This window comes from Staurois parvus, unplaced genomic scaffold, assembly GCF_062004578.1.
Source record: "Staurois parvus isolate SC_StPar_1 unplaced genomic scaffold, SC_StPar_1.0 ptg000448l, whole genome shotgun sequence".
Lineage (NCBI taxonomy): Eukaryota > Metazoa > Chordata > Amphibia > Anura > Ranidae > Staurois > Staurois parvus.
This window is the reverse complement of record NW_028318244.1, coordinates 2,328,021-2,355,466: the sequence shown is the minus strand read 5'-3', so window position 1 is coordinate 2,355,466 and position 27,446 is coordinate 2,328,021. Positions and strand designations below refer to the sequence as shown.

The window sequence follows — 27,446 nt, the reverse complement described above, 5'->3', positions numbered from 1 at the left end:
GCAGGATGGCAGAGAGTGGGAGGTGGAGTAGATCTGGAGGAGGCACATGTCTGTCCTTTCCTGAGTGCTAGGTGCAGTCCTAAATGTCGCCTGCCCTGGATCAGCACCGTGCAGTGCCATAGACCAATGTAACTGACGCTACGTGTGCTGCCCTAGAGCAGTGGTCTCCAAACTTCGGCCCCTGAATTGCCTTTACTCGGCCTTTTGGGGCACTTTTGCTCCCCCTGATACAAGACCATATTCCTCCCACTGACACAAACAATAAGGCACAATTCCCTACTGACGCCAATGATGGGGCACTATCTTTCCCACTGACACCAATGATGGGGCACTATCCCTCCCACTGACACCAATGATGGGGCACTATCCCTCCCACTGACACCAATGATGGGTCACTATCCCTCCCACTGACACCAATGATGGGTCACTATCCCTCCCACTGACACCAATGATGGGTCACTATCCCTCCCACTGACACCAATGATGGGTCACTATCCCTCCCACTGACACCAATGATGGGTCACTATCCCTCCCACTGACACCAATGATGGGTCACTATCCCTCCCACTGACACCAATGATGGGTCACTATCCCTCCCACTGACACCAATGATGGGGCACTATCCCTCCCACTGACACCAATGATGGGGCACTATTTCTCCCGCTGACACCAATGATGGGGCACTATTTCTCCCGCTGACACCAACCGATGGGGCACTATTTCTCCCGCTGACACCAACCAAGGTTGCACTATTTCTCCCAGTGACACCAACCATGGGGCACTATTTCTCCCCCCTAATACCAAAAATGCATTGTTTACTCTCACTGATGCCAGGACAATTTCTACTCCCAATAGCCACAGTCCAGCCACTCTAAAGTCTGAAGGCCAGCAAACTGGCCCTTTGTTCAGAAAGTTTGGAGACCCCTGCCCTAGAGCATCATTGGATGCTATGGTGCTACTTTAAGCAAAACAGCCTGTTTGTAGATCCAAATGGTGGACAGCCATAATGGACGTACTAGGGGCTTAAGGGTACCCACTGAAGGGCAAGTTTGATTGCCACCCCCTTCCCCCCCAGCCTTTTAGTAAGAAAAAAAATAGTTTTGTAAAGTTCCCCATGAACAAATGCTTGTTCCTTCTAAATGGTGGGCGGTCTTATGACTACGACAGAGCAATGAACTGAATCGGCTACTTTTATCATAAACATAAGCAACCACAGACCCTTCGAGTAGCTGCCCTCCATCCCCTTGAGCGTGCCCATGCTATCGGGCATCTCCAGTAAAAGTCTAAACATAGGCAATACGGATTACTTTGCTAGACTGAAGCTTCATCCAACCATTATTTGTTCCAGCTTCATCCATGCACAAGAGCCATGAGAGCCATCTTTGCGTCCTGCGTGCCTTACCTTCATCTTCAGCGTTTTGTTCAGCCCGCTGCTTGAAAAGTTGTTTTGCTGATGCTGGCTAAAGAGTTCTGCACAATAAAATAATGGAAAAAAAGAAAAACTGCCCACACGGCGAGCGAGTGGGCGGGTAGAGATGCAAGATAACCGTCCTGCCAAGGCGCCGCATCGGCCTAATCAATAAATCTTTTAAGCGTGAGACTTGTAATCCTGACTTTTCCCGACCTCTATTATATTACTGCCTGTCCTTGTCACCGGCACACAGCCCCAGCAGCAATGTTTTCTAATTCCAGCCACTTCTCTTCTGCTCTTGGTGGGAAAACCAGTTTTGTTGCAGGAAGTTATTTATATTGGAAGTAATATACACAGTTATCATTAAATCTAACCTCCGGACTTCCCTTCGGTCTTGGACAGTGGTAGCGGCTCCTCTCCTCTACTGAAATGGCTTACTCTGATTTCACTGCACACTGAGAGCTTTTAACAATGTGCATTAGAAACTGCAGCAAGCTTATTTCCTGGCTGGAGCACCCTCCAGCATAATCTAGCCCTTTCCACCCCAGCCTGACTTCCCAGGCCCACCCCTTTCATTGGAATTCAGTTACCTAGGTTGGTCTGTATGCAAATACAGTCAAGGTGAGAATGCCCACTCCCAACCAAACTCCTCCTTGTGAACTTACTCACAGTGCTTCATGTCAGTGCATGGACTTGCTGCAGCTCTGTCCAGTCTCTCCCTGCAGCAATTGGTCACTGCTATAGTGATCTGTTGCTGATTGCACAAAATATAATCTTCTAAAAATACATTTTTCCCTCCCAAGATGAATCCACAGGTCCCAACAGTGACATTGAATAATCTAGATGACATTTGGGTTTACTTTGCAAGCGTCCAACACCCAGGTATTTGAGTCATTCTAATTTTTTCAATTACAGACCTGTAAAAAAAGTCCCCCCCCGTCATTCTAATTTGTTCTCTCCTCAACCTGACTTAAAGTATAACTACAGGTGTTGTGACCAACATGGTGCCCAGCCCCTGCCCTTCCCACCAACTCATGACAAAGGACTGGCCAATCTCACACCGTGTTGTCACTTACGTAACTCTCAGCTGCACCTGACACAAAGATCTTCCAGCTCCCATAACCACAATCTAGGTGCAGCAGCTTGAGAACAATTGTCACTGGGTTAAGTTAACTAAGAAATTAACTATTTAAGCTACCACCACTGCCCCTTTTGACTAAGGAGGAAAGGCACTGTCACCACAGACAGGTATATTCAGAGATTTGTCATATACAGTAGCTCTCTTCAAGAGACAGGAATTCTTTAGTTTGCATTAAAAACCTTAGGGACAGTTTTAACACTTTTCAAAATAGGGTTTATTATTTAAAAACGCAAAATGGTGCAAATAGAATATTTACAGAAAACGGTGCTATAAAGAAACCATAAATCAACAGAGAATTAAAAATGAGTTGAAAATAAAGAATAGTTGTGAAGTCCTTGGTTTTTGTCCAATTGTCCAAACAAAATCGGTACATTGGCTCTCTTCAGTCCGGTTAGTTTTTCCTTGGTTGATTTTAAAACAAGAGCTATCAAATCTGCTTGCAGTCTTTTTTTTTTTTTTTTTTTTTTTTGCTTTTTTTTTACCTGACATCTATGGGAGGTGTTGAAATAGACCATCTGCCCAATCGGGGTGGGTGCTTGGAGGTCATCACGTTTCTGACCAAGTCCAAAATACAGTTTCTTGTAAGTATTCATATTTCTGAATGCCTACCATTTACAGTCTGCTACCATGCAGATTATTGTCCAACATGAAATTAGCTTCAAAATGGATATAAATATGGCAGGTCTTGGATATCTATTTCTCATCGGAGGGGTGTGGCGGCCTAATCCGCTCTGGTACTTCCTAGCATAGGGTGTCTAGGTTCAAAATGCTACGCAATAACAGATGAAGGTGAATTTATTCTGGCTATACTGTCATAATTTCAGAAGTTTTGAAACATGCTGAAGTTTTACAATCTTGGCTGATAAGAAATGTGTATTTCACTAAGGTATTTGTTAGATCTCTGGATTGCTAAAACTTTGACAGTTTTATTGGAGTTTTCGGACTGGATTGGAAGATTGGGCTAATGGACATGAGAAACCTGCATCTGTCCTGGTCTCATAAAAAGGCTCTGGCATCAGTTAACAGTTAAGTATTGCACCTGAAGCTTCCTGTGAGGGATGAAGAGAAGGGAACTACTGCTGCTATTCACCAGCTTGTGTTACAAAAGGTCATGGCTGAAGTCTGAACAACATGGCGTCCTTGCCCTTCCACACAACTTTGTGGGGGCTCAGTATGCGTTGCCATTACAGCAGGTACAACCATTTTGGAAAAAGTAAGGGTGGGTTCTAAATGTCAGTTTTGGCATTTGTGTCCCATTGGGGAGATTTCCCTTCACTTCCTGTGCCATAGCCAAAATGGGAAGTGAGAGGAAATCCCTCCAAAGCAAGAGAAGCCTTGGTTGTCACCAAAACTAGTTCCCCATTGGAAGATTTAACCTCTATTCCTGCTGTAGGGACAAAATTGGGGATTTTATTTCACTTTTGGTGATAACAGTAAATAGTGAAGGTGAATTTCATTAATAAGGGACACAGACAGCAATTAAAACCTGACAGGGTTTTTAATCCCTCCCTACTCTGTACAAAACTAAAAAAAAAAAAGTTTTAAGCCCTGCTCGCTTTTGGGCAACTCGGAATCGCAGTCAGATTCTGCCTGCAGCTCCAGATCACACTAAAAATGCGCAATATATATTTGGGTACCATTCATTGTTAGTGGCATGCCAAATGTGCTAAAGAAACAAGTATTTTGTTGCACAACAAAATGTCTAAAAAACACGCTATTCAAAAATTGCCAAAGTCGGCTTCAAAAAAAGGGTACAGGAGCTACTTTTTGTTTTTTGGTTAGGTTTTGGAGCATAGAACAACCTATTCAAGTGAATAGTGTCTCTCCAAAAACCTCTATACCAGAAGGAACAAAACTGCTGTAACCGATCATAAAGTATGAGCTGGAGTTCACCTTCAATTTGTTAGTATATTTAAATCTACTGATACATCAATCACTCCCCTCCCCCTCAGACTGACTGACTGACTATGCTGCTGTCCAAAGGTGCCTCCTGTGCTCCTTCATCAATAGTGGGGGGGTAATACAGGAGGTGTGTTTCTCGCCAGGTCACCAAGTGAAAACTAAGAAAACGAATGCTGCCACAACATCGAATGCTTATTTTCAAGTTTTTTCATTTTAGGTTTAATACCGCTTTGGTCTTGATGTTAAATAATTCATACATAAAAGTTGCACTAATGTGATATTTTAAGCAGCAGATTTGATTATTTTTGATGATAAATATATGGGGGTATGCAAATTACGTAATTGTTGCGTTGTGAAAAATTTATTTTTATTTCGAATTTGTTTGTTTTTTTTTACTAATGATTTCCAATACAGACCAGTAAAATTAAAGTATGTATTAAATATCTGCCACAAAGTAAAGTCTTCTCTGCCGCAAAAATACATTGGGGTAGTCTACATATGTATAGAACCAAGAAATCGCCCAAAAGCAAAAAAAAAAAAGGTCTGGGACTCAATGGAATTGATGGAAAAAAGGCTGGGGATTCATGTGATTAAAAAGTCCGATACGTAAGCTTTCCATTTACCGTATTTCAGTACTTCTTTGCTTTAAACAAAGTTCAGCCCGAGTGCTCGAGTGTCACGACTCATGAGAAAGTGAATGGAAAGTCCTTATGAGTAAGTGAGCATTACTGACCCTTCTCGGAAGAGAAATCTGATCATTATACCTTCAGCTCAGTGATAATCTTTCTCCGTCTCTGTAATTGGGATGGGGGGGGCCTTTGTCAGATCCGTTACATTTTCCCGCAAAATGTCAAGCACCCCTCAATGATACTGAAGAGCCGAGGAGCTGAGGACAGACCTTTCCCAGTTTAATTAATACTAGGCTGATATATATTGTCAGAGCACCTGTGCTATTGTTGCAAATTATACCTTTTTAATTAGCAGAAGTTGAAGAATTTATCGGCGAAAGACGGGCAAGCTGGAAGATTCTGTAAAAGGACTTCGAATGGCCAACTGCCATTCACCTGTTTGATGAGCATGCCCTTAAAGTGGAACTAAAGCCCAATTTTTTTTTTTTTTTTTTTTATCTTCGATAAAGTATGGAAGGGTTATAACTCTTTTATGCCCTCTGAGCCCCAATGGGGAGATTTTTCTTCACATCTTGTCCCTTAGCTACAAGAGGAAGACAGAAGAAGACTTTCCCAATGTGAGGGAAATTCCTGGTTGTCACCAGAACTAGTGTGCTCATATGTAGATCCCCCCTCTACTTTTGTTCTTGTGACAAATTTCCTTTCACTTCGCACTCCCAGGTGGTCAACACGAAGTAAGAGTAATATTTATACAAATATAGTTACATAGTTAGTCTGGCTGAAAAAAGACAAAAGTCCATCTAGTTCAACCATAAAAAGTAAAAAGTTACAATCCTATACGAACAGGATAGGATCCAGGATTGATCCAGAGGAAGGCAAAAAAACTGAGCAAAGCATGATCTAATTTGCGCCTGCAGGGGAAGAAATTCCTTCCTGATCCCTCGAGAGGCAATCAGATATTCCCTGGATCAACTTTACCTATAAATGTTAGTATCCAGTTATATTCTATGTATCTAAGAAACAATCCAGGCCTTTTTTAAAGCAATCTACTGAGCTGGCCAGAACCAACTCTTAAAGGAGTCTACAGTATTCCACATTTTCACTGCTCTCACTGTGAAGAAACCTTTCTGTATTTGGAGATTAAATCTCTTTTCCTCCAGATGTAAAGATTGCCCCCTTGTCCTCTGTGATGACCTCAAGGTGAATATATGAAGGAGTTCACTATATGAACCACTGATGTATTTATACATGTTGATCATATCCCCCCTTATGTATTATACATGGAGATCATATCCCCCCTTATGTATTATACATGGATATCATATCCCCCCTTATGTATTATACATGGAGATCATATCCCCCCTTATGTATTATACATGGTGATCATATCCCCCTTATGTATTATACATGGTGATCATATCCCCCCTTATGTATTATACATGGAGATCATATCCCCCCTTATGTATTATACATGGAGATCATATCCCCCCTTATGTATTATACATGGAGATCATATCCCCCTTATGTATTATACATGAAGATCATATCCCCCTTATGTATTATACATGGAGATCATATCCCCCCCTTATGTATTTATACATGGTGATCATATCCCCCCTTATGTATTATACATGGAGATCATATCCCCCTTATGTATTATACATGGAGATCATATCCCCCCTTATGTATTATACATGGAGATCATATCCCCCTTATGTATTATACATGGTGATCATACCCCCCCTTATGTATTATACATGGTGATCATATCCCCCCTTATGTATTATACATGGAGATCATATCCCCCCTTATGTATTATACATGGAGATCATATCCCCCCTTATGTGTTATACATGGAGATCATATCCCCCCTTATGTATTATACATGTTGATCATATTCCCCCTTATGTATTATACATGGTGATCATACCCCCCCTTATGTATTATACATGTTGATCATATTCCCCCTTATGTATTATACATGGTGATCATACCCCCCCTTATGTATTATACATGGAGATCATATCCCCCCTTATGTATTATACATGGAGATCATATCCCCCCTTATGTATTATACATGGAGATCATATCCCCCCTTATGTATTATACATGGAGATCATATCCCCCCTTATGTATTATACATGGAGATCATATCCCCCCTTATGTATTATACATGGAGATCATATCCCCCTTATGTATTATACATGGAGATCATATCCCCCCTCAATCTTCTCTTCTCAAGAGAGAATAAATTCAGATCCCCTAATCTTTCCTCATAGCTAATCTCCTCCATGCCTCTTATCAGTTTGGTTGCCCTTCTCTGTACTTTCTCCAGTTCCCCAATATTCTTTTTGTGAATTGGTTCCCAAAACTGAACTGCATATTCCAGGTTAGGTATTACTAATGATTTGTACCGGGGTAAAATTATATCTCTCTCTCTGAAGTCTATACCTCTTTTAATATGTGGGGAAATAACCTCTGAGACCATCAACAGAACAGATGGAAAGATTTACCCTTGCCTCTTCTGGTGATTACTCAAAATTTCCTTTTGCTTCCTGATGAAGTCCAGGAGGTCCCGGAGATTCTGGTAACGACTTAAAATTTCCTTTGCATCCTGCTGAAGTCCAGGAGGTCCCGGAGATTCTGGTGACAACTACAAATTTCCTTTTCTTCCTGCTGAAGTCCAAGATGTCCCATAGGTTCTGGTGACGACTCAAAATGTCCTTTTGCTTCTTGCTGAAGTCCAGGAAGTCCGAGAGATTGTGGCAACGACTTAAAATTTCCTTTGCATCCTGCTAAAGTCCCAGAGATTCTGATGACTGAAAATGTTGTTTTGCTTCCTGCTGATGTGCGGAAATCCTCTCTGTTGTCACCAAAACACTCGTACCCATAGGAGGATTTACCCTTACCCCTGTTCTGGTGACAACTATACATTTTTGGTTTTCCCTTCACTTGTAGTGATAACAGTCACCAAGATGAAAAGAGTGATTTTTCCCTAATGGGAGATATAGACATGAAAAAAAAACCAGACAGACGTTCTAATAAATCTTAATCATTTCTGGGGCACTCTCATTGAGTAAGGAGATGGTGGTTGGCTGGGCTGAACAAAAAATAAAATAGTTTTTTTTTAACTCACTATGAAATTGAGGGATTCGATCCCATTTCTTGGTTTTTATGATAGTCATATTCTAGCAGGCTCCACCCACTCCAACATTAAGCAGAAAACTACAGGAGGGGGCGGAGACAAGACCAGTCATTCTGCATAAGGAGAGAGAGCAGCAGTGAGTGGTCTTTATTGGAGGAAGTGTCACACTGGATTACTGCACAGATCTGGAAGAAATACACAGAGCTAATCAAGATTCAAGGAAGAAAACGTATGTTTAGATAGTATTTGCCTATCTCGGAGTTCAGCCTTAATTCTTTTGTCTAAAGTTTCTGTTTTGACAATAATCAGTTGGTAGGAAAGTTCCTTTTCTCCTAAATTACCAATCTGGAATAAGCATTGGAAGTAATTGCGTTGTGGGTGGCGGCAGTCATTGTTGAGCATCTTTGTTTGGGTAATAGCCGAACAGTACGTGGCAGCGATGTCCATCGGTTAAAGCAATCTATATCCCATCGTTTTGTGTCTCTTCCAATGATGCGTTCCTTCTCTCTTTAGGCATTTTCATGGTAATTGGCCTAATTAAAACACAGGCAATCTGGCTTTACGGCTCAATTTCTGATCTTTTTAAACAGCAAAAAAGTGGTTTATTGGTTTTAATAATATTACAGTGATAGTTATGAGAATGGCTTTTATATACAAATAGGACTCTGTAGACATGAGGAAAGTGATGTGCGTATGGGTTGGGTTCTCATCATGGTAGGGCTGTTCTCCTAAAGATAATAGGACATCTACATTGGTCCTACCAGGACAGCGGGCCACCAAACGCTTTATTAGTAATGGGGTCTGTTAGCTGACGTTCCAAAATATCATGACCGCTTAGTGCCCCGTCAGCCAGTTAGTGGCCTAGGGGCCTTGTGTGGCCCTTTGGCATTTTTTGTGTGGCCCTCTGAGCCCCTGCAAACAGTAGTCTGTGTTTTCTTTACGTGGTTTCTCAAGACATTAAAGGAAAACTATTATAATAGTAAAAATATAATAACAGTTAAATGGCTTAGTTTATTTCTTTCACATGGTCTTTTTTTCTGTTATCTTTTTTTTTCTTTCCTTTTTCCAACAACTTCTGTAGTATGTCTGCAGTCTCTGACCATCTTCTGTAACATATCAGCCATCTCTGACCATCTCCTGTAACATATCAGCCATCCCTGACCATCTCCTGTAACATATTAGCCATCTCTGACATCTCCTGTAACTAATCAGCCATCTCTGACCATCTCCTGTAACATATATCTGCAGTTTCTGACCATCTCCTGTAACATATCTGCAGTCTCTGACCATCTCCTGTAACATGTCTGCAGTCTCTGACCATCTCCTGTAACATGTCTGCAGTCTGTGACCATCTCTCGTACCTTGTCTGCAGTCTCTGACCATCTCCTGTAGTATGTCTGCAGTCTCTGACCATCTCCTGTAACATGCCTGCAGTCTCTGACTATCTCCTGTAACATGTTTTGCAGTCTGACCATCTCCTGTACCATGTCATTCTTCCTACTGACCACCAAGGAAAAGTAATATATTAGTAAAAATATAATAGCCGTTAAATGGCTTAGTTTCACGCTGTCTTTCTGATTTCTGGTTTTTTTTTGTCTGCAATTTCTGACCGTCTCCTGTACCATATCTGCAGTCTCTGACTGTATCCTGTACAATGTCTGCAGTCTCTGACCATCTCTCGTACGTTTGCAGTCTCTGACCATCTCTCGTACAATGTCTGCAGTCTCTGACCATCTCTCGTACCATGTCTGCAGTCTCTGACCATCTCTCTTACCATGTCTGCAGTCTTTATCTCCTGTAGTATGTCTGCAGTCTCTGACCGTCTCCTGTAGTATGTCTGCAGTCTCTGACCGTCTCCCGTCGTGTGTCTGCAGTCTCTGACCATCTCCCGTCGTATGTCTGCAGTTTCTGACCGTCTCCCGTCGTATGTCTGCAGTTTCTCACCGTCTCCCGTCGTATGTCTGCAGTTTCTGACCGTCTCCTGTCGTATGTCTGCAGTTTTTGACCGTCTCCTGTCGTATGTCTGCAGTCTATGACCGTCCCCTGTACCATGTCTGCAGTCTGTGACCGTCCCCTGTACCATGTCTGCAGTCTGTGACCGTCCCCTGTACCATGTCTGCAGTCTGTGACCGTCCCCTGTACCATGCCTGCAGTCTGTGACCGTCCCCTGTACCATGTCTGCAGTCTGTGACCGTCCCCTGTACCATGTCTGCAGTCTGTGACCGTCCCCTGTACCATGTCTGCAGTCTGTGACCGTCCCCTGTACCATGCCTGCAGTCTGTGACCGTCCCCTGTACCATGTCTGCAGTCTGTGACCGTCCCCCGTACCATGTCTGCAGTCTGTGACTATCTACTGTAACATGTCATTCTTCCTACTGACCATGAATGTAAGGAGCATTTATTCCACTGACCACTAATGTAAGGAGCATTTATTCCACTGACCACGAATGTAAGGAGCATTTATTCCACTGACCACTAATGTAAGGAGCATTTATTCCACTGACCACTAATGTAAGGAGCATTTATTCCACTGATCACTAATGTAAAGGGCATTCTTCTCACTGGCTGCCAATATAAAGGGCATTCTTCCCACTGACCATCAATCTAAGGGGTATTTTTCACAATGACCACCAATGTAAGGGGCCTTCTTACCACTGACCAATTTAAGGGACTAAAAATAGACAGGGCCATACTTACAAATTGACAAGATTATGAGTGCCTCTGCGTGGATATTGGACACAGTCCTTATGAGGGTATGTGTATGTACAGTTTGTTCAATTGTTTAAAAAAAATCTTTTTGAATATATATATGTTTGGAGATCAATGTGTGCGCCTATTATCACTTATTCTATTTTCTACTAGTAGGGATTATTAGACCTGCACTTAAATGTAAGCTTGTGGGTGTGTTTGAATGTGGACATGTGACCCTTTCTATTATATTGCCCTTGCTCACATATTTTTTATTTTTGAGTATTTGAAACATTGGGATTGAAAACTTTGAAACGGACGATGTCATAGAGTCTTGTTTCATTTAGGACTCTTCTACAGCTTAAGCACATACTGCAATTTCAAACTAGCTGCAGTAGATGTCTAGAGAGATGGAGGTTACTGTAAATGCATCATCGCATATTGAGCCCCGCATCATTAACTTTCCATGCTTAGTCTGATAGAAAGCTCATTTAGATCACATAATGGCTGTTAGTGAAGGCTGATTGTATATATTGATTGGGAGAGAATTTAGGCATTGAGCATATATATTAATGGGCACTTCATTTTCTGCAACATAACATGAAAAATTAATCTTGACAACACCCTTGGGAATAGTTATGGATTGTATAATTAGATAAACCTTTCTAGTACCCCAGCCTTTCTCAACCTATTTACCCAGGAGTAACCCTTGAAAAGTCTCAAGGAGCCCCTTCTAAAATGTATTGGTGATCATTGGAAAGAATATTATTATTATTATATAGTATTTATAAAGCGCCAATAGTTCGCTCAGCGCTGTACATTACAGAGGGGGACAGAACATGTGACAGAACAATACCAATACAATGCAAAACATGAGGGGATTGAGGGCCCTGCTCTTTTGAGCTTACAATCTAGGAGGGAGGGGATGGTGGCACAGGAGGAGATAGCTGTGGGGGATGGGGTGGTAGGAAGAGTGGAGGAGGTGGCAACTTAGCAGGGGGTGGGGTAGGCTTCCCTGAAGAGGTGGGTTTTCAGGGTGCGCCTAAAGGAGAGGAGAGTAGGTGATAATCTGATGGGTTGGGGCAGGGAGTTCCAGAGGATGGGTGACACCTTGGAGAAGTCCTGGAGGCGGGCATGGGAGGAGGAGACCAGGGAACTAGAGAGAAGGAGGTCTAGTGAGGAGCGGAGTGTGCGTGCTGGGCGGTACTTGGATATTAGGTCGGTGATGTAGTTCGGGGCAGTATGGTGGACAGCTTTGTACGTCAGTGTTACGATTTTGAATTTGATCCGTTGCGCAATCGGAAGCCAGTGGAGGGATTGGCAGAGGGGGGTGGCGGAAACGGAGCGGTTGAAAAGGTGAATGAGTCTGGCAGCCGTATTCAGGATCGACTGAAGCGGGGATAACCAGCGGCGAGGCAGGCCGTGAAGGAGGGAGTTGTAGTAATCGAGTCGTGATATGATGAGGGAGTGGATGAGCTGTTTAGTGGTTTCTGGGGTTAGGAACGTGCGTATTTTGGCGATGTTGCAGAGTTGGAGTCTGCACGAGCTTGTTAAAGATTGGATTTGGGGCTGGAAGGATAGGTTGGAGTCCAGAATGATACCAAGTACTCTGGCCTGCGGGGCGGGTTTGATGGTGGCGTTGTTGGACATGATGGAGAAGTCAGTCGGGGATGGGGTCTGGGCTGGGGGGGGGAGACAAGAAACTTGGTTTTGGAGAGGTTCAGTTTAAGAAAGTGGAGCGACATCCAGTCTATGTCGCTCAGTATGTGTGTGATTCGGGCGGAGACTGAGGTGGTGAGATGGAGGGCTGAGAGATAGATTTGTGTGTCGTCAGCATATAGGTGGTAGTTGAAGCCGTGAGAGTGTATGAGTTGGCCAAGGGAGGAGGTGTAGATGGAGAAGAGAAGGGGCCTGAGGACGGAGCCTTGAGGGACCCCAACAGAGGGGGGGAGTGAGGGGAAAGTGGTAGCATTATAGGTAACGCTGAAAGAGCGTTGTGACAGGTAGGATGAGTGCCAGGAGAGAGCAGAATCTCTGAGACCGAGGGAGTGTAGTTTTTTGAGGAGGAGGGGGTGGTCGACTGTGTCAAAAGGCCGCAGAGAGGTCAAGGAGTAGGAGCACTGAATAGTGGCCATTAGCTTTGGCGGTTAGCAGGTCGTTGGAGAGTTTAAGTAAGGCAGTTTCGGTGGAGTGTAGGGGACGGAAGCCGGACAGTAGGGGATCGAGGAGGTTGTTGTCGTTGAGGTGAGAGCTTAGGCGGGTATAGACTAGGCGCTCGAGGAGTTTGGATGTAAATGGGAGCAGGGAGATGGGTCTGAGGTTGTTCGGGTCATTGGGGTCCAGGGAAGGCTTTTTAAGTATGGGGGTGATGTGTGCATGTTTCAGAGGGGAGGGGAAAGTGCCGGAGGCGAGGGAGAGATTAAAGATGAGGGTGAGGGAGCGTGGGATGGAGGGGGAGGGAATATCCCTCATATTGGTGGTCGTTGGAAAGAATGTCCCTTACATTGGTGATCAGTGGGAAGAATGTCCCTTACATTGGTGATCAGTGGGAAGAATGACCCTTACATTGGTGATCAGTGGGAAGAATGTCCCTTACATTGGTGATCAGTGGAAAGAGTGTTCCTTATATTGGGGATCAATGGGAAGAATTTTCCTTACGTTGGGGATCAGTGGGAAGGATGCTCCTTCATTGGTGATCAGTGAGAAGAATATTCCTTACATTGGTGGTCAGTGGGAGAAGGAGGAGGACACACTGAAGGAGCTCTCCCTGAGAACCAGTATTTTCAAGCCTGGGCCTTGCCTGCAAGCTTGGCCGAGGAACCATGCCTGATCCAGGGGAAGTCCCTGGGAGGGATCCCCCTGATGACACAGGGCCTAGTGAGGAGGAGGAGGTGGAGGACCTGACTGTTGGTCCAGGCCCTGGTGAGGATGTGGATGTGTACAGACAGATTATTGATTGATTCTTGGCGGTTGGAAGAGCTGAGGAAAAACTTTGAAGTTTTGAAAGCTGAACACAAATCCTTCAGAGCCAAGTACGGCTAACCCTGGAGTAAAAACAAAATGGCCACGAAGTCGGAGCTACAGCAGATGGAGGAAAAAGTAATGAAGCAATCTTTATTACTGGAAAACCTGAAAGCCAGAAGTGGAAGCTTTGCAGAAAAGTTTGACAATGAGAGGAGATTTGCCAGCCGGACATCAGCGAGTTCTGTGGATCAGCAGCCTCAGGTAACGGATGACCTGGATCCATCTACCTTAGCATCTCTCCCCCCCAAGTCAAGCTGCGGAATCGCCAGTGGCAACCACCCAGGGGGTTGAGAGTGAGCACGGAACCTTAAGATTCATCCAGCAGATGGAGTCACCCCTGAGAGAAGACAAGGTTGCCCTCTCTGATGATCCGTCAAAAGTCCCTGAGGATGGACAGAGGAGGTACAGACTAGGAAACCCAGTAATGGTGGAGAAGTCCCAATACACCAAGATGGCTGCTTCCAGCATGTCTGTCCCCCCCGGCTGTGGTGGATGGTGTCCTGGCTGAAAAACAGAAAGAGAAGGAGTTCTGCAAACAACCTGCTGTGGACGTTTCTGTTGTGGAGAAACCCTCTGCAGACATGGAGGGAAAACCGCTGACAGAGATGTCTACAGACCATCAGAGAAATATGGATGGATCTTCACCAAACACCTTGGACATGGATTTTGCTGCTCCTGCCTTTGCTGAGACCAGTAGTGCCTCTGAGAATGCTGCAAGATGATCACTGGCTGTAAGGAGTCTGCTGCACCTGAACTCCCATGTATTCCAGAGCTAATTGATGCTGGTGGGGGAGGGGAGCAGCACACTGCACCATGTGGAGAGCAAACCGCAGACCTGGATGTCTGTGATATTTTGCCTGTTGCTGTGTCTGAACAGCTGTCAGGGCAGGAGCTGAGGAACGGACAGGCAGGCCTAACAATGTAACGCACTGGCTGACGACAACCACCACCCACAGACCGAAGTCCCTCAGGGCGCGGAGTCTAAGTCCCAGGCTGCCCTTCACCAGGGCCCCTGATGGTGGGGATGGACTTGACGCAGCCAGGAACCAGGTCGCGGCCCCCGAGACACCTCAGCTGCGGTAATGGCCGCCGCCAATGGCGTGTAGCTGGTGGAAGAGACAAAAGAGTAGTCAGACAAGCCAGGGTCAACAACAACAGGACAAAACAGTACAGGACAGCAGACGAGAATCACAGGTCACGAGCCGGGTTCAGCAACAGAGGGTCAGATCAAAGGAGAATACAAAGAATAGTCAAGTCACAAGCCGAATGAGATACCAGGAGAGCCACGAGAGTCAGAACAGAGTAATAGCGACACAAAGACACAAGTGCAAAGAGCATGTGCGGGCCACAGGCTTATATGTCATCAGCCACACCCCTCTGGGGGATGGACCACAGAAACCTGAAGGCATAAAAGGATTCCCATCATGCACAGCAGAATCCAAGATGGACGCCAGCACATGGAGTAACATAACCTCAGGGAAAAGGTAGGACCTTGACAACAGCCTACAGGTTCCTGGGCTGAAAGTTCTGTCCTGGAGGAGGAGATGACAGCTGGAGCTGAAGTTTCTATTACTGCAGCAGTAAGTGCGGACATTGCTAGCAAGTCTATGAATGTGTCATCAAATAATATGACTGGTGAAACTGGTAAAGCACTGGATGTGTGGGTGGTGGTGAAGGGGTTAATGTTGCTGACGAGTAAAAAATACATTTCTCCCCCTGCTCAACAGAGAGAGGGTTCACCATCCAATCTCGTATTTGTGCAATCGGTATCTGCTAGAGTTGTACCAGATGCTCCCAGACACGCAAATGTTTCTGCTGCTGGGAGGAATGTGGGGAGCGATGCTTCTGTTTTGGGGAGTCGCACCAAGGGGGGTGGAGGGAATGTTGCAAATCCTAGTAGTCACAAATTGGGGAGGTTTGGTGGTGGGATGGTTTGTGGGTTCAAGAGGAGGAATGTTGTGCAGCTGAAGTGGGTGGGGGGAGGGGAGGGAACCCCACCAGGAAGGGGGAGGGTGGCTGAGTTTGTTCTGGAGATGAGGTTTAAAGCCCCTGATGTATTTGCTTTGATCTGCCCAGTTGGCAGTTATGAATATGATTTGTCATTTGTAAAACCTGAAGGTGGATCTTTTTTGAAAGAGACATAGGAAGTGCAGGGGCCTTCAGCAGTGGAGAGGTTTGGCGCCAAAGGTGGTTTCAAGGCAGCCTTTGAGAAAATCGGTGACAATCCTGGTCCATAATGAATCCATACCAGAGGCTGATTTGGTAGTGTGGCTACGCCGATATGGTGAGGTCCTCAACTCACTGTGGAAGGTCCTGGGTGAGCATGGGATATGGACAGGGGCCTGGAAGGTGCCGCTGCAATTGAAGTGCTGGGCAATGTGGTTCAGCACCTGCCCTGCTCAGCTTTTCTTGGGAGGGATAGGCTGACAATTTTCTATCAGTGTCAGCCTAAGGTTTGTAATAAATGTGGAGAGAAAGGCCACTTTTCATCGTTCTGTACCATCAAGAAGTGCTCACTGTGCCAGGATTTAGACCATTTGGCCAAAGAATGCACCCAGATTCAGTGCAATTTGTGCCAGCAGCTGGGTCATCCGTATAGTCAGTGCCCAGAGGCACTACATAACCTGCCAGGATTGGAGACTGAGCTGCAGAGGCTGAATAAAGAAGATGAGGCAGCTGATGCGGATGAGGTAGTTTGTGCTATTGACAAGCTGGCTACCAAAAAATGGCCTGGGCCAGATGGATTGACAGCTGAATTTTACAAGTGTTTTAAGTCCATTCTGGCTCCCTTTTTAGCGGAGGTTTTTAACAGCTGTCTAGAAGAGGGTTCGCTCCCTCCCTCCATGAGGCAATCCGCTGTGATTCTTCTGTCAAAAGGTAAAGACCACTCAATGATTGAGAACTGGCGCCCCATCATTCTTAATGTTGATAGAAAGATCTTGGCAAAGATTCTTTTTTGGTGCTCGTTGTTAGCAGGCGATTTTTTTGTTTTTTTTTGTCAAGCCATCAGCACTGTACAGTCCAAGGTAGAAGTACCTTTTCAGAAGTTTTGGCTGTCCGAGAGACTTTGGAAAAATGCAGGGCTGCTGGATGGAGAAAGTACTTGCTGGCATTGGATCGGGCAAAAGCTTTTGATCGAGTGAATCATGAATATCTGTGGTTTCTACTTGGTAGATACGGCCTGCAGGGGAGGTTTATAGATTGGCTGAAGACATTATATAGAGGGGCTGAGGGCTTCCCATTTGTTAATGGTTAGGTTGGATGGCCTTTTGAGGTCGGCTCTGGTGTGCGCCAGGGATGTCTTATTGAGCCCCCTGCTATATGCTTTCGCAATATACCCCTTTGTAAGAAGGCTAGAGGGTGCATCATTGTTCGGGGTGCTTCTGGGCATTGTTGGTGCGCCACCTTTGAAGATCGTGGCCTCTGCTGATGATGTGTCTGTTATTATCTCTGGGACTGAGGAGGCGCAGGAGGTGGTCTCTGTGATAGAGCAGTACACGGAGGCTTCTGGCTCTAAAGTCAACCATGAAAAGAGTGAAGTTTTCTGGATGGGTGAGGAGGGTGAAAGCTTCAAACTTCCGGATACCTTCCCAGAGCCCCAGCAGGAAATTAAGGTGTTGGGCATCAAATTTGCTCCTGGTGACTATGGTGATCGAAATTGGGAAAGCAGGTTGGTGGATACCAATGCCAAAGTAGCAAGCTGGAATGATGGAGGCTTTCCTTGAGGGAAAGGGTTGAATTGATTAAAATGTACCTGATTCCGATCTTTTTATGTCAGCTTCATCTGTATCTTGCCGGTATCTCTCTGTGCAAGGGTCTACAGCTGTTTTTTCGAACTGTTATGGGGAAATTGGCTGAACCCGATCAAACGCAATGGTAACTTACCTGTCCAGGCGGGAGGGTGGCCTAGGAATGGTCAACCCGATCGTTTTCTTATCTTTGCTCTTCAAGTACAATCTTGGTAATATGTTAGCAGAGACCTCAGCGGGATGGGTGGGTATTTTTCAACCTTGGTTTAAGCCTTTTCTGCATTGCTGGGAAGATGGTGGGCCAGTTAAAAGTCTGAGAGTCCGACATGGCAAGGTCCCGACTTATGTTTCCCCGGGTCTGAAAATAGATGCGATTTCTTTAAAGTGAGCTGATTCTATAAAGTGGTATTAAGCCCAGAAGCAAACATTTCTTATATTGTGTTGGCTGCATTAGTTTTCTCTTTTGGCTTTCTTTCTTGTATTTTCATCTGATGAATCAGCCAGCAAGTCTTTATTTCAGAACCTCAAACTCTCCAGCAGAATGCATCAGTTTACATAGATGAGACAAGCCACTTACCACTGGCAGGGGAGATTAAAATGATCGTCTTTTATTAATTCATGTAAAACCTTTATCCCAAAAGGAAGAAAACAGAAAAATGTTGCTGTAACTGATTATAAAGTGTAAGCTGGAGTTTGGCTTCAATTTGTTATTGTATTCAAATCTGCTCACTAATACAGGAGGTATGTTTACTAAACAGATCTCCAGGTGAAAACAGAAGGGGAAAGAACAAAAGAAAAGCAAACTGATGTAACTGATTTGGGTTTTATACTGCTTTAAAACAACAAGGGCCATGTATTAGAATTCTCATGTGATCTTTTCCTGATTTCTATAAATAGAGGACAAGATCTAAAATTTATAACTATTGATGTAAATTGTATTTTTTTTCTTCCTCTTTCAGGGGTCACACGGTGAAAGCAGTGTGTGAGTCGTTCCACATGTCTAAAGACGCTGGGTTTAAAGTAGTGTCTCACATGATGCCGGATCTGCCAAACATGGGCCTGGAAAGAGATATCGAGCAGTTCATTGTAAGTTATCATATCTTCTGGGGAGGTGAGGAAAAGGCCAGATGATGCTGGATGTCCTCCTTCTAGAAAAGGAAGTGGCCTCTACCTTGCCGCAGCTTCTAATGTACATTGTGAGAAGCTCACAGCATGTGATAAAATCAGAGTAAGAAATTTCAGCACAGGAGAGGAGCGTCTACAAAGCTAAATCAGACTTGAGCATCAAAGTCCTCAAAGGACAAACACATTCAGGGCTCAGGAACTCTTCCACTGCATTGTGTAGAATTTCAATTTGCCATTTGGTGTTTTTCGGAAACAGGTCCTGGCTGAATTCTGCATTTTGGCTACCAGATGGGACACAATTGCACCTAGAAACAGTGATGCAACCAGGAGATAGACACATTGCTGTTGGAGCCACCTATGGAGACAGGTTACTGGGGACTTTCAACCAGGGGATAGACCCATCACTGTTGGTGCCACCTGTGGAGACGGAGGTTTGGACACTTTAAACCAGGGGATAGACACATCACTGTTGGAGCAACCTGTGGAGACAGGGGGTTGAAGACTTTCAACCAGGGGATAGACACATTACTGTTAGAGCCACCTGTGGAGATGCAGGGGTGGAAATTTTCAACCAGGTGATAGACTCATTGCTGTTTGGGCCACCTGTGGAGACAGAGGGTTGGAGACTTTCAACCAGGGTATAGAAAGATCACTGTTGAAGCCACCTGTGGAGACAAAGGGTTGGTGAATTTCAACCAGGGGATAGACACATTGCTGTTGGAGTCACTTGTGGAGACAGAGAGTTGGAGACTTTAAACCAGGGAATAGACACATCTCTGTTGGAGCCACCCATGGAGACAGAGGGGTGGAAATTTTTCAACCAGGGGACAGATGCATTACTGTTTGAGACATCAGTGGAGACAGAGGGTTGAAGACTTTCATCCTGGGGATAGACAAATCACTTTTGGAGCCACCTTTGGAGACAGAGGGTTGGAAACTCAAACGGGATAAGAAGTTTCCAGAACCAGACCTGCAGTATGGAGGATCGGGTAAATAAAACTACTCCTCTATGTCCCCTAGATATTTATTTATTTATTTCAGGTACTTATATAGCGCCGTCTTTTCCCATTTGGGAGACTTAAGGGTGAGCAAAACTGCCCTAACACTTAAAAATGCGCAAGAGTTTGCCATTCTGTACCCTTAACCATTGATCGCAGGTTAATCTACTCACTGGGAACTAGTTAGGTGACAAAGGCCTCACTCAGCCTTTATTTATTTATTTATTACAGGTACTTGTATAGCGCCACCAATTTATGCAGCGCTTTACATACATATATTGTACTTTCACATCAGTCCCTAACCCTCAAGGGGTGTAAAATCTAAAGTCCCTAACTTACATTCATACATACACATACTAGGGACAATTTAGACAGGAGCCAATTCACCTACCAGCATGTCTTTTGGAGTGTGGGAGGAAACCGGAGTACCCGGAGGAAACCCACGCAGTCACAGGGAGAACATGCAAACTCCAAGCAGGTGGTGCCGGGGTTGGGTTTCGAACCAGTGACCCTAGTACTGCCAGGCAGAAGTGCTAACCATTTAGCCACCCTTGCCGTGTGGGCTTTTAATTTTCCTGGTGTTCAACTTTAACTCAGGCAAAGGTCTTGTAGAAAAAGAAAATCTCAAGTAAAAGCTTTATTTACTCACCTGATATCATGGTCATGCGACAGGCCAGGTCCTGGGTCTCCTTTCTAGTGTGGGAAGGTCCAGCCTACAATGTCCATGTCACATTTTGACTTAAACCCTGTCCATTGGCTGCCACAATTGGCCATTTCAAGGTTCAGCTGCTCCTAGGAGGGACATTGGGCAAGTGACCTACACAAGAATGATCATTGAAGTCGCTTTAGACAGCTGTCCAACTCTACTGGTAAAAGTGCCCCAGAGACCAAATAGCTAGGTGTAGGGGAGGATGGTTGGAAAATGGACATTTGTTTTTGATTTTTGGACTGGTTTTAACCTCACCCCCTTTCTTTCCATAGACTGATTCAGACCAGACAGACCCATGCCTTTGTTTTATTATAGATCAGACAATTAGCGTCAATGAGCCAATGGCTGTTATGGTCATCTTGCTTGTCATGGCACTACCTTCCCGTAATTCCAGTGAGTCAGCAGCCCCTATAGAGGCTGGCCTTTGCCACTTTGGTTGTTAAACAGAGAGTGCTGGTGGTTCCAGAGATAAGATAATTAGAGTAATAGGTTTCATAAATCACAGCTTCACTCAGACAGGATTAATGGCACTCATGGTGGACCTGACACCTCATTCCCCCTCAACCAGATAAACTCTGACTCTGTGGTGTCACAGGACAAGAGGGATGAGGCGACACCTGTACCATGACCAGCAGGAGGGGAGAGACGCTCATTAATCACCTTTTCTGTGAGACCTCAGACTGCAACACAAGAGACGGAGTCAATAGAAGGATGCTGTTTAGAAGAGGAGCTTCCAGACTGAAGAATCTTATTGTTTAATCTCAGAAACAATTGAGTACTGTCCGTGATACTTTTTTTATTTGCACTAACATACAATTTTGAGGACAAGCTTTCGGGGTATGTCCCCTTCTTCAAGGTCTAAGCAGTACTATTAAAAAATCACAAAGTTTAAGCAGAATGTTAGAATGGATTGAGAGAAAAAAAAAAGGAAAAAAAAAAAAAAAAAAGGGCTACAGATAAGATACATCAAAAGTGAGGGGGGGGAGGGGGGATACAACACTCACACAGAGGGGGTCAAGTTTTAGCTAATAGATAGTCATAAAGCTGTCGGATAGTGGTTGAGGAATCCCATGTCCAAATTAAGACCGTTATCTTTAGTGTCAAATAGAATTATCATTCTTAGTTCAAATGTTTTTCTTTCCTGGATGGATTTAAATTTTCCTTTCAGAACTAAAATATTGAGGTCTTCCATATTGTGGCCTGGTTGTGAGAAATGGTGTCCTACAGGTGTGCAGAGGTCATCTTCTTTATGTTCCTTGATGGTATGTCTGTGTAAATTCATCCGTGTTTGCAATCTCTGTCCTGTTTCACCAACATAAGATCCTTTGCTACATTTTCTGCACTGGATAAGGTACACAACATTACTGGAGGTGCAGCTGTAAGATCCGGAGATATTGAAGATCCCTTTTGAGTGTCTGACACTTTTTGATGGATTGATTTGGTTGCACAGCTTGCAGCGTTTCTTATTGCAGGGTTTGCTTCCATTATTTGTGGCATCATAATCAGAAGGAAGTTTCCTACTGATTAGTTTATTTCTGAGGTTGGGGGGTTGTCTGAAGGCCAGTATTGGGGGTTGCTGGAATATTTCTTTCAGAGTTCCATCCTCTGTTATGATGGGTTGTAAATCTTTGATTATTTTTCTTATCCCTTCCAGTGCCGGGTTGTATGTAGTTACTAGAGGTACACGGTTGTTTGTTTTTTTCTCTTTGTACTGAAGCAGATTTTCCCTTCGGGTTCTCAAGGCTGTGTTTATGCTGGTGTTGATAGTTTTGTCCTTGTAACCTTTCTTATGGAAGGCGTCTGCTAGTGTCCCAAGATGTTTATCTCTGTCTCTTGGGTCAGAACATACTCGGTGGTATCTGATGGCCTGACTGTGTATGATGGCACGTTTCGTGTGTTGGGGGTGGAAGCTAGAACTGTGGAGGTAGTTGCATCTGTCAGTGGGTTTCCTGTATATTGAGGTGTGAAGCGTATCACCCCTGATGTATACTGTGGTGTCTAGGAAGTTGACCTGTGTGTTTGAGTATTCCATTGTTAGTTTGATTGATGGATGAAAAGTGTTCATCAATGAGTAAAATTGTTTTAGATTTTCTTCACCTTCCGTCCATATGATGAAAATATCATCAATATAGCGAAAGTATCTGTATGGTTTTTGTTCCATGCTGTTCAGGAATTGTTCCTCCATGTCAGCCATAAATAAATTTGCATATTGGGGTGCCATTTTACTTCCCATCGCAGTACCCATACATTGAAGATAGATGTCCTTATTGAAAGCAAAGTAGTTGTGTGTAAGTATGAATTCAATGAGCTGTGTAACATCCTCAGCAGTGTATTTGTTGTTTGGTGAGGATGATAAGGATCTGTGACATGCAGCTAATCCATCCTTGTGAGGGATATTACTATACAGGGATACTACATCCATAGTCACTAGAAGTGTATTAGATGGTAATTGCTGGATGTTGTTGATCTTGTTCAGAAAGTCAGTTGTGTCTTGCAGGAAACTAGCAGTATTCATGACTAACGGTTTTAAAATTTTTTCTACAAAGCCTGAGATTTGTTCGGTGAGTGTATTCATACCTGTTATGATGGGTCTGCCTGGATTTCCTGGCTTGTGGACTTTGGGCAGCATGTAGAAGTCCCCGATTTCTGGATGATCCGGAATCGCATTTATAAGTTCTGAATGTAGGTGGGCTGGAAGTGTTTTAATGAGACCTTTTAATTGCTTTGTAAAGTCCTGGGTTGGATCATGATCCAGTTTTTTATAGTAGATGGCATTTTCCAGCTGCCTCTGGCCTTCTTGTATGTATTTGTTTGTATCCATCACAACAACTGCTCCCCCTTTGTCCGCTGGTTTGATGGTGATGGCCTGATTGTTGCGCAAATCGTGTATAGCCCTTCGCTCTAGTGGTGAAAGATTGTACAGAATTTTCTTTTGCTGGGTGGATATCAGGGATGTAGCTCGCAATCTGAAGCTATCAATATAGGTGTCCAGTTTGGGGTTGCGTCCTTGTGGAGGTGTGAAGCAGCTGTTCTTTTTCTTTGTGTAGCACTCCATTGTCCTAGGATTCCTTTCATTATTGTGGAAATATTCTTTGAGCCTTAGTCTCCTGAAGAAATCCTCCATATCTGACAATACTTGTAAATGATCCAATTTGGTGGTTGGGCAGAATGTAAGGCCTTTGGAGAGGATAGTTAATTCTGGTTCAGAAAGTTTATGATTTGACAAGTTGATGATTCCAAGTTCCTCTAATCTGAAATCCTGTCACCTCCCAGCAAAGCCAACAATGGGCATTACCCAGCTTGGTGTGCTATGGTGACCTTGGCTCACTTGTTGCATTATGCTTCTCACTGATGTAAATTCACCTATACAATTTGTGCTGAAACTTTCTATATATGTATTTATTAGCTGTTTTCAAGGCAGAACTATTCTCCTTAGTGCAGATTTAGGGTTGTAACTGAAAATTTGAAGTGACCTTCCCATGTATTCCCATTTGCCGTTTCATAATTACATTATTGTGCTGTAATGGACAGAGGTCTGTATTTAGACAGAGAAACAGTCCAGGAAATACAGGATAGTACCTCAGACTGCATGGTGTCAGGTAGGCACTCAGGGTGTACCGAGAGCATAGTATGAAACAGGATATTTTGGGGTCACCGCATGCAAGGTTCTCTGGGTGACACGGGAAGCTCAGCAATCACTGAAGCCAAAGGAGCGCAGGAGTCCCTGGAGACATTGGGGTCACTGGAGACACAGGAATGTGCAGGTCACTGGAAACACCGAGGGTCCCCAGAATATCAGGAGTGCTGGAGTCATTGGAGACACAAGAGGATCGCTGGAGACACAAGCGCACTGGGGACACTGCAGACCTGGGAGTTCTCAGGGCCACCGGAGACTCTGGGGAGGAGGGGGCCGGGGGAGCTGGGGGCCTCTAGAGACTTGGGGGAGTTGGAGGTCACTGGAGACAGTTGCTGAGAAATCAGGATCTCTAGGGGTCTCTTAAGACATGGAGGGTGAGTGAAGATTATGGAGCGCTGGGGGTCACTGAAAACAGAGGATTACTGGAGATGGAAGTATGGGTGTTGCTGGAGACTCAGGAGTACTGGGGGTCACTACAGACTCAGGAGCACTGGGAATCACTGGAGACATAGTTACTGGTGACACAGGAGCTCTGGGGGGGTCTCTGGAGACACAGGGGCTCTGGGGGGTCTCTGGAGACACAGGGGATCTGGGGGGGGGGGGGTTGCTGGAGACACATAGCCACAGCTTGGTTTTTTTTTTTTTGTTTAGTAAAAGTGATCCAGGTGGCTTAATAGCTGGCCAATCATTTTTACAGTTCCAAGAAGGGACTGTCCCTGCAGTGGTGGCTCCTGGGCTCTCCCTTTCCTCTGGGTAGCCCAAGACCATGGTTCTGACAGCTTCACACAGAGGAGATGAGGAACATCAGTTCCCCCATCTCTTCTATGATAAATTAATCTGGAAGCAGTAATGATTTTGCAAAAAATTAAAAATGTATGACCCGCTATGAGTTCAACCCCCCCGAAAAGTAATATAACTATTGGAAATCATGATATCCAACCAAAAGATAACTATATATACAATAGTCTGCTGTGATATGTATGTGGAACTTCATCAACCATCAAATCCGTGTATTCATTCACTTAAGCAAAAACATATAAAGTGTAGAAAAAAACGGTGCGCTATTCCTTTACAAAATTGATAAACAAATATGCCGAGAATGTTAATCTCAAAAATAACATATTAGTGCAGACATGCTTGCAACCAATTATGATAATCATACAACATATGAAAAATATAATATAATGAGTACTCGGGGCCAGCAGAGGGCAGTGTGGGGGAACATTCTGATTACGTGATTCCGGTTTGCCCTGAGTTGCTGGTTGAGGCCTAGTCACGGGAGATTGGAGCTGTAGTAGAAGTAGGGAGAGCGTTGTCATATACGCGGGGAGAAGCCGGCTTGTGCAAGGAGTCTTCTAGGCGGACACCAGGATGGTGCCGCAAACAGCCAACATGAAGTCATTGACAAGATCGACATGTCTTTCTCCCTGAGTGATTCCTGTGTCAGCTCCTGAGAGGGGGAACTACATCTTGGCAAAGATTTCTCTGACCTGCTGGACCACATCTTCAACATAGGAGGGCGCTTGATCTTCATTCTTTCCAGCTATTCCCGTGATCAGACCAGAAAGGAGAGGGGAATCTTCAGGATATTTATTCACATGCGTATTACCTATACGCTTCTGGTTAGTGCGCATTTCTACCATTTGCACCGGGAATCAACGAGCACCTTTCACTGGACTGTGTCTTATTATCCTTTTAACCATTTATGATATATTAATAGCGCTGCATTTTACTTATATATATACTTATTGGGACTTTTATGCGTTTTCCTTGAATGTTCAGCTGCTAATTATTGAGAGCGCTCACTGCATTTTTTACAAGTTAATTCAACACAGTATACTGGGATCTCTGATGCCAAACACAAATTCACTTGCAAGTGTCCATACAATGTAATCAGTCCTCCAAACACAACATAAACGTGATTGTATAAGCGCTCCAAATCCCAGTGCTGCAAATATCCAGCTCTAAGTGCAGTGTCTGCCCACCATAATATTAGACCTAAAAAAAAAAATAGTTCATACAGCGTTTAGCTGAGTAACGCTCTGTGGATTAGCCTCCGACTCTTTGCAGCCACTTGCACAAGCAGTCCCTTTTAAGAGACCTCACATTGCTGGTTCCAATGCGAATCAAGCTCAAAAAAAGAAACAACAATCATAGCGCACCCCGTGTGTTGAATAAAAAACGATTTATTCTGCTACATATGTACTCACAATGGTATAATAAAATACAGCACTGAATTCACCTAAAACATGGAGTTTTCTCACCAAACTTCCAAATAGAACATGTCAGGAAATGACATCACTGGAGCTGGTGACATCATTTCCTGACATGTACTAGAATGGACTTATATTTTTCATATGTTGTATGATTATCATAATTGGTTGCAAGCATTTGTGCACTAATGTTATTGTATTTTTGAGATTCGCATTCTCTGCGGTTTTGATTTATTGATTTTTAAAGGAACAGCGCACCGTTATTTTTTCTGTACATCACGTAATGATTTTGTCACTACCGGTTTCGGAGCTGTCACACCCTAGCTTCTACAGCCACTGAATCAGCTAATCAAGCACGATCTGTGCTTGTTTATCTGCATTGGAGGGAAGGGGAGACATCAGGGGTCTAATAGATCCCTGAGGTCTCTATAAAGAGGATCTGTCACTGCTCAAAGCTATCACTTAGCAGTTTGTTAGCCCTCTTGTGGTAACAATGCTAAATGGAAAACATTTTTTACCGCGTTCCCTCCGTCCTATAGCTGAAATACTGCTACAGGGCAGCAGAGGTGCTCAAAATCACGTGTGTATGTATATATACGTGATTTTGCATTTCCGGGTAGGGGGTGCGCGCCCTACCCACGCTGCCATAGGTTGTCTCACCTGTCGATCACATGGTCCTGGCCAGTGATTCCCCGCAGACACCCGGCGGTCGCCGCAAATCACTGACGGGGGAGAGACCTGTATGTAAACCATACAGATCTCTCCCCTGTCAGCTCCTGCACACTGCTTTGTATGGCTCTGCTCTGGTGGTCTTCTTTTTTTTTTTTTTTTTAATACTTCAAAAAATAAAAACCGCAGAGGCGATCAAATACCACCTATTACTATTAAAAACTCTATTTGTGGGAAAAAAAGGACATAAATTTAATTTAGGTACAGCGCTGCATGACCGCGCAATTGTCAGTTAAAATAACGCAGCACCATATCGCAAAAAATGGCCTGGTCAGGAAGGAGAGTAAATCCTCTGGAGGGCAGGTGGTTAAAAAAAGAAAAACACTTAAAAAAAAAAAAAAAGGAT

The 27,446-nt window shown here is 44.2% G+C and overlaps 1 protein-coding gene across 1 annotated transcript in view; it reads left to right on the top strand.

The window, feature by feature from the left end:
• The window catches only part of ELP3 (elongator acetyltransferase complex subunit 3), a 206,939-nt gene that overhangs the window by 84,450 nt on the left and 95,043 nt on the right, over positions 1-27,446 (top strand). The window contains exon 9 of the mRNA XM_089688175.1: positions 18,649-18,775. Within this exon, the coding sequence (XP_089544301.1) occupies positions 18,649-18,775 (127 nt within the window). The remainder of the gene's footprint in view (positions 1-18,648; positions 18,776-27,446) is intronic.